The 8,190-nt window shown below is 49.1% G+C and overlaps 1 protein-coding gene across 1 annotated transcript; it reads right to left on the bottom strand.

Moving 5' to 3' along the window:
• Positions 1 to 6,214: 6,214 nt before the first annotated feature.
• On the bottom strand, positions 6,215 to 7,189 carry LOC104125972 (olfactory receptor 14J1). Its single transcript, XM_009638473.1, has one exon. It carries the CDS (start codon positions 7,187 to 7,189, stop codon positions 6,215 to 6,217), a length of 975 nt encoding a protein of 324 aa, XP_009636768.1.
• Between the last annotated feature and the right edge of the window lie 1,001 nt (positions 7,190 to 8,190).

Genomic DNA, 8,190 nt, shown 5'->3' with positions numbered 1-8,190 from the left:
CCTCTACAGTGTAAGGAACCTGGAGCTCAAAGACGCACTGAAGAAGTTGATTAAATGAATAATCTTTCAGCAGCAGTAAGTTGCCCATGTCTCTTCAGAAGTGATTGCCAGTGTATCTGGGAAACCTACTGTGCTTTGAGCTTTTTATCTGTCTGTCCTGGTTTTGGCTGGGATAGAGTTAATTTTCTTCAGAGTAGCTAGCATAGTGCTCTGTTTTGCATTTAGTACCAGAAGAATGTTGATAACACACCGATGGTTTTAGTTGTTGCCAAGTCGTGCTCAGACTACTCAAGGACTTTTTGAGCTTCTCCTGCTCGGCCAGGGGCATAACAAGCTGGGAGTACAGCACAGCTAGCACAGCTAACCCAAACTGACCAAAGAGCTATTCCATACCATAGAATGTCATGCCTGGGGGGCGGTTAGTCGGTCGGTCGGTTGCGGGCAGAGTGGTCACAGCTCGGGCTGTGTGATTGCAGCTCAGGGGGGAGTGATCACTGCTCGGGACGGGCTGGGCATTGGTCAGCGGGTGGTGAGCAATTGTATTGTGCATCATTCGTTTTATATATTCTGTATATTCTCTTACCATTATTATTATCACTATTGTTATTCTTCTCTCTTATTAAACTGCCTCTATCTCAACCCACGGCTCTTACTTTTTTTTTTCTTTTCTAGGATTCTCTTCCTCATCCCACTGAGGGAGGGGGGTGAGTGAGTGAGCCGCTGCGTGGTGCTGAGTTGCCAGCCGGGTTAAACCACAACACTGTGATAACTCTCTTTCCCCAGGAATGTCTGCATGCACTCAACTTCTCCAGAGGCATGAACCCAGTCTGTCTGACCCAGAGGTCTTTGCCCATGTGTCTGGCCCAATGGCACAGCTGGCCTCCACTGTCACATCTCTGTAATAAAATGGGGTTTTCTCAGTGGTGTTGTCTGGACGTTGGGCTCTTCTTCCAAAGTTCTGGTAAGGAACAGTCTGAAGAAATTGCCTCCAACAGTGCCGTGCTTCTGTGCTTGCGTTCTCCAAGGGCTGTGGGGAGGAGGGCATGGGGCGATGTCTTTGGAAATGGGACTGGAGTGAGCTTTCACTGATGGCCTCTCTTTCTGGTCACTTCCAGCACTGGAGGATTTCCGCTGGTTTATGGGTGAGTTTTGCTGCCCAGCCATTTCCCTCCTGCTGCTGGGCTCAGTGCCAGCACTAATCGACCTCTCTCCTTGTCCAGACCCTGGCAGACCACCGAGCAGGGATGTCTGTGGAAACCCACATGGGATGTGGAGAGGGCTGGGTAGGTTCCAGGACCCTGGTGGAAGCTGTGTCAAGAAGGAGGAACCAAAGGGGGACGGGGCACTGTGTGAGCTGACACAGGCAGGACACAGGCACAACCACAAAGCAATGGAGGAAACACAAAGAGCAAATTTATTTTCATTACCTCCCCATCAGGGGATCACCAAAGAGGCACCCAGGCAGAAGCACACAGCTGGGGACACAGGCACCACGGAGATCGGTCCATGCTAGAGGATCACCAAAGCTGCCTGTTTTGCCTGTTTATCAGGGATTCACGCAGGCGTAGGTTACCACTGTCCTTCGATCTTTCCTACAGCAGGGCAGGAATCTCAAGCACATTGGACACGGTGCCTATAGGAGTCTATCACAGGTCTGTGTTATCTAAACACAGATGTTCCACTGGTAAAGCATGCAAGACTAAACAACACTTAGTATGAGATATGTGGTTTTCTACACCCCAGCTGCAAGTCACATGAGCATGTTTACAATCCTCTTAAACAATTTTCTGTTATTTTCCCACATTCCACACCCTCGCTCAAGAGACCACTTTTGCTGGGTCTGGCAAAGCTGGAGGTGTCCATTTGGGCCTGCAGGGTGTAGCACAGGATAATTTACAGGGGCACGCAACAGACACATCTAGGAAAAGGAATAAACATATCCCTAAATCGATGCTTTGAATCAGGTGTCCCACTCCTCCTGTCAGGGAATTAAACCACTCAGCCAGCCAGGCACCACCAGGAGATTGGTTCATGTGATGCTTTAAGTCCTGGAGATGGTGACTTCTCATCCTCTACGCTGGCTGATTCATCTGTTATGCTGAACCATCACATGCCTTCAAAACTGAAGCAGTGTTTGTGGTGTCGATGGAGGAGATGGTCTACCATGAAGCAATTTGTTAATGCTCATTGGTGTACAGCCGCTGCTGACTCAGAAAAAATTGGAATGAGAAAGATGAATATCAAAATCACTTAGCATAGCACAATTCTGTAACACAGCTCCTGGGGTTGACATGCCACTGGAACACATTGTCAGGAGGTCTGCAGCTGTTAATCCTCCCTCAGTACAAAATGCAGATGAGTCCGTTACAGCAAAGGCCAATCAAATCTAAGTATTCACATGTCAGTCTTGCCAAAACATATCCAGGGCATGTGCTCGTAGCACAAAGACTACAAAGCACGATGAGCCAACCTGGAATAGGGGAGGAAAACGGGAGTCTCATCTCCTTCCAGCAATATGTATGCCCTTGCTCCAGCTCCTTCAGCCAATATTACTCTGGGTTTGATAACATGATGTGGGGCAATTGCCCACAGAGCTGGCAGGGCTAGGGCTTGCCCTTTTCAGACTGAACTTCAGTTCAATGCTGAGTTTGTGACACCAATAACAGCATTCCAATGCTATATCCTCTAGATAATGCACAGGTATTGGTCGAAGATACCTGAAATACGAGAACTCAAGAATCCACTATCAACAGAAGATGTAAAATAAGAGGAGCAGTTGGGGTATGGAACAATACGGCATTCTCAGGGGTTATTATATGAATCTTCACATCTTGACTAATAAGTCACAGTCCCACCACACAATCCATCAGTGTAAACAGTTCAATCTCCCCTGTAGTTAATAGTGTGGGAGAGAGACCATCTGGAAGAACATCACTCCTCACCATGTTTTGTTATGGAAGTGTTGTCATACGATCATAAGCTGTTTGATTATGAATATTCCAAATATTTAACAAAAACAATGCTTTAGTAAGATGGGAATGCCAACATTGTAAAGTGTTAGCACTTGTTACCTTCTCTAATTGTTCCTCCCATTCATTCTTTCAATCAAGCTATTAGCTTGGGGATTGATAGGCAATGTGGAATATCCAGTCTATCCCCAGCCCTTGAGCCCAGTCTTGGCCATTCTGTCAACTAAAGTGTGTTCCTTGGTCACTTTGTATCTGGGGAGGAGGTCCGTGTTGAGGAATGAGTTCTTCTGGTGCTTCAGCTGGGTTATGTTGATTAGCATATTTTTGTTGGGTTTAGCAAAAACCAGTCCTGACCCTGCATCCACAGCAAGGAATCCATATCGCCACGCACTCACCCATGTCATCAACCTGCCAGGTACTCAAGGCCTACTGACCCTGTTTGGTCTTCCCCTATGGCCTGTATAAAGCCCTCAAATGTAGCTGTGTGCAAATATTGCAATGACGTGCGCGTGCTTTATAACAGGCAATGGCTATCGAAAAGAAAGCATGAGTAAGCTCTATCACCTCCTTCCAAAGTTCTAAATTTTTGCTCATTTTTTCTAGAAGAGGAACCGTAACTGCCAGTGTGGGGGTGACTTTGTTCAATTCTCCATGATCTACAGTCATTCTCCAAGTGCCATCTGTTTTTCAACAGCCCAAATAGGATTATTAAAAGCAGATGTGGTTTCTTTTACAATTCTCTCTTGTTGAAGTGCCTGAATGCTTTGAGTGATTTCCTCCTCCAACCTTGGTAGGCCCAGGCAGCGCAACAGGGTCCCACCTTGGGAATCCACCCGAGACAGTTATAGATCGATTGGCAAATCCCACTTGCAAAGTTCTGGAGCAGAAGCAGCCACTTAAAGTTTCACCTGGTTGTCCTGCCAACACATCAAAAAACCAAGATGCATTCTTTAATTGGGTAATTAACAGTGGCATGGTAAATGGAGTGGCATTCCCTATTGTTAAGGTAACCTTAGCTCAGAGGGCAGGGGCCAGGTTTCTCCCCAGTCCACAGACCTGTGACGCGGCTTCTTTATTATTTATATTACTGTGCAATACAGAAACCTCAGCTCCAGCCCCCACCAGATCTAACACATGTAAAATCCCCCCAGACCGCTACTCTGTAGTTAAAGGAACAGAGGGGTGTCGGTGCCCCTCATGGTAAGAGGCTACAGTGGTGGCAATTTTGGAGGATCTGCCAAACCTTCATTTCTTCTGTTTTGGGATTTCCCGGGTTGTGCCTTGCCTTGAGGTGGCAGACGGGGGTGGAGGGTGGTCTCAGCATTGGTGTTGGGGCCAAGGGCGATCAGCCTTTTTGTGTAGGTGCTAACTTTTGCCATTGGTGAAACATTTCTGAATTTGTAAACCCATTTATTTCTAATCATGGGACACCAGCTTGTACCAGATCATTCCACGTTTTTTTCCTCATCATCCATGATGCAAGTCCTTTTGGTTTTGCTGGCTTTCCTTTAATCTGCGTATGCACAGATGGTCCCAAAGTTACAGCCCCAATTTCCCTCATGATATAAGTTGCAGACCCTATATTAACCATAGCATTTGTGACTGCTGGTATAATCAATGCTCCTCTCCAAAGCTGCAAGTCATCCTTGTAGGGTTTCCTGAGGTTCCTGCCAAAATGTGCTTTCCTCTTCCTTGAGCCTTTGCCCTGAGCACAGAGGCCTGCAGGCCATTCCATTAACCACTTGGGCACAGAAGGCCTTGAGTCCCTCAGCCCCACTTATCTCTGCTGTTATTAAATCCCTCTCCCCGTTCAGCAGCAGCCCTGCATTTGCCTTGTTCCACCTTGGTTTCTAATGCAGCAATCAAATTCTTGTATTTGCTTTTGCCTTTCCTTGCAACCAGCATCTCCAGGTGATTGTTGCCTTTCCTACAAACATGCCTCCACAACAAAGGCAATGTACAGAGACTCCCTCTTGGTAGCCTGTCCTTGTTGTCACTTCCTGGCAGCTGCTTCATGGCCCCTGTCAGCACCCTGTCCCTGTGCTGGCCTATTCCCACTGTCCACACACGATCCCACAGCCCCACACTGCAGGCACAGCATGGGAAAAGGTACAGTGAGGGGTGGAAAAAGTTCTGCCCGTTAGGATCCCAATGACAACCTTCAGATCACAGTTCCCCCTTTTTGCAGTTCCTCCCTCCTTTTGCAGCCTTCCCCAGCACCTGAGCCCTGCCCCAGCCTTGTCCCACACAGGGCCACGCAGACAGCCCTGCTCTAGTGTCTTCCTGGGTCTGTGCAATGAAAGAGGCTGGGCAGGGCTTTCCATTCCCCCAGACGGCCCCATAGCCCAGCAGGGGATGGAGATGACCTCACAGCAGAACTCACCCGTAAACCTGGGGTGAATGGCAAGTGCTGGAAATGGCCAGTGAGAGAGGCTGTGGGGGGACAAAGGCCCTTGGAAACCTTCCCAGTCAATTCCACCAAGGGCAAAGACACACCTCCTCCTCTCTCTTGAACCTGCATGTCTTCGATACCTTCCAGAAGGCCTGGCTCTGCATCATGATCCCCTGATGTGAGTCGTCACCTTTCATGGTCACAAGCTATACACTGATGTTTTCCTCTCCCAGGCACTTTCTAGCCCAGCCCAGATCCCTACAAGCTCTTCCTATCTCCTCCAGCCTAGGCTGACCCCACAGCTGTGCCCACTACAGGGAGCTTCAGAGCTCTGGGTACCCACCCCACAGCCCCAGCCCCTCTGAAGGGCACAGCAGCTCCTCAGGGCTGGAGAGGGGTGAGACCCAGAGGTGAAGACCATGCATGGCACAAGGCCAAAAAAGTCTGTGGAACCTTGTGTCCCTGGCTCTCCTCTCCTGGAGACCCTGAGGTATCTGCAGCCCCTCCGTGCTATCACCTCTCCTGAGGTCAGCACAAGATCCCAGGCCTTGGGGCTCCCCATGCTGCTCCTGCTGCCCCAGAGACAGAGTAACCTGCCCCAGGCTGGCACAGCCAGAAAGGTGTTTTAATTTCCCATTCATTCCTGCCCCACTGAGGATGGATCTGAGAGAAAGAAATTGCTGACGGTTCATTTATTTTGCTTAAATCCTTATTTACACACATTTTCTGGGTCATACAAGATGATGGATACTTAAGAAGGAGGGGGATTTTTGCAGACAACATCATCAGAAGTGAAAAAAGGAAAAAAAAGCAAGTGAAAAAATAATAATAACAGAAAGACAGCCCGCCCCTGTCATGACAGACTCTGGGAGTCATTTGTGGAGGAAGGTACACAGTCTATGGCTGTTGAAAAGCGTGTGATCAGTTTCCTCAGGGCATCCTTGAGCTCCTGATTCCTGATGCTATAGATGAGGGGGTTCACTGTTGGAGGCAGAACGGAGTAAAGCACTGCCATGACCAGATCCAGGAATGGGGAAGAAATGGAGGGGGGCTTCAGGTAGGCAAATGTGCCAGTGCTGACAAAGAGGGAGACCACGACCAGGTGAGGGAGGCACGTGGAAAAGGCTTTGTGCCGTCCCTGCTGAGAGGGGATCCTCAGTACGGCCCTGAAGATCTGCACATAGGACAGCACAATGAAAATGAAACATCCCCAAAAAAGAAAACTGCTGACCACAACCAGGCCAGCTTCCCTGAGGTAGGAGTGTGAACATGAGAGCTTGAGGATCTGGGGGATTTCACAGAAGAACTGGTCCACAGAATTGTCCTTGCAGAGGGGAATGGAAAATGTAGTGACAGTGTGAAAGAGAGAATTTAAAAATCCACCACCCCAGGCAGCTGCTGCCATGTGGACACAAGCTCTGCTGCCCAGGAGGGTCCCATAGTGCAGGGGTTTGCAGATGGCAACATAGCAGTCATAGGCCATGACAGTGAGAAGAGAATACTCTGCTAAAACTAAAAAGACAAACCAAAAGACTTGGGCAGCACATCCAAAGGAAGAGATGGCTCTGTTGTTCCAGAGGGAATTGGCCATGGATTTGGGGACAATAGTGGAGATAGAGCCCAGGTCGAGGAGGGAGAGGTTGAGGAGGAAGAAGTACATGGGGGTGTGGAGGCGGTGGTCACAGGCTATGGCAGTGATGATGAGGCCATTTCCCAGGAGGGCAGCCAGGTAGATGCCCAGGAAGAGCCAGAAGTGCAAGAGCTGCAGCTCCCGCGTGTCTGCAAATGCCAGGAGGAGGAACTGGGTGATGGTGCTGATGTTGGACATTTAGGCGTGGGAATCTGTAAAATGGAAATAAAGGAAGGGAAAAATTAGGGCAGACTTCTTTGAGAAAAAAAGTAATCAGTTTGCAGGAAAATCTAATCAGGAAAGCATCTGCACTGCAGGGGATGGCAGGGAGATGCCTGAATCCCTCCTCCCTCCTCTGGCAGCAGTTCTCCCTTCCTTCCTGCCTATGGCTCTGCTGCCTGGAGCATTTCCTGGCCAGGACCTATTTCTCTGTCCCCACGTCTCCTCCCTCTGCATGTTCACAGAGCCCATCCCACCTGCTGTGAGCTCAGCTCTGCCCTGCAGACCCCTCCTGGCAGCAGGGCACTGCCCAGGGACATCTCTGTGTGTGCAGGGGGGAAGGAGCAACTCAGACAAGTGCTAACAAGATCTGGGGTCTCATTGCCTACTCCAGAGCAAAGAAATTAACTCCAGTCTCCCACTGCCCACCCAGCCCACAAGAGGAGAAAACTCAAAGCACAGGTTTCTACCCTTTCAGGGAATGCCCTACCTTGACATCTTTCTTTAAATTGACCAATCTACAAATGTCCTCTGGGTGATGTAAAAGTCTGAGCAGCCCTGATCCATGCTGCACCCTGTGGGCAGCAGGAGGATCCTGCCCTGACAAGGGTTTCTCCTTCCAAACACAGCTTCTGCTGACAGCGTTGCATAAATCTCCGCAGGCAGGCTGAGTGCTGACCCTGGCAGGTTGCAGAGTTCTTGTCCTGGTGCACAGCTGCTTGGGGTGCAGGGACCCTGCTCTGAACCAGAGCCCTGTGTAATCATAGAATTTTTTAGGTTGGAAAAGACCTTTAAGATCATCAAGTCCAACCGTTAACATAACACTGCCAAGTCCACCAATAAACCATGTCCCTAAGCACCTCAATACTCATAACTATCCTGCACGCAGAGACTTACCACATAGAAGCTTGTGAAGATCTCTTCCCCCAGTGAGCTCTAAGCATCCTCCAACACTACACAGCCTGTAATATCTCTTTCAC

The sequence above is a fragment of the Egretta garzetta genome, unplaced genomic scaffold (genome assembly GCF_000687185.1).
Source record: "Egretta garzetta isolate BGI_Z169 unplaced genomic scaffold, ASM68718v1 scaffold1175, whole genome shotgun sequence".
Classification (NCBI taxonomy): Eukaryota; Metazoa; Chordata; class Aves; order Pelecaniformes; family Ardeidae; genus Egretta; species Egretta garzetta.
The sequence above is the reverse complement of the archived record's forward strand: the minus strand, read 5'-3'. Positions and strand labels throughout refer to the sequence as shown.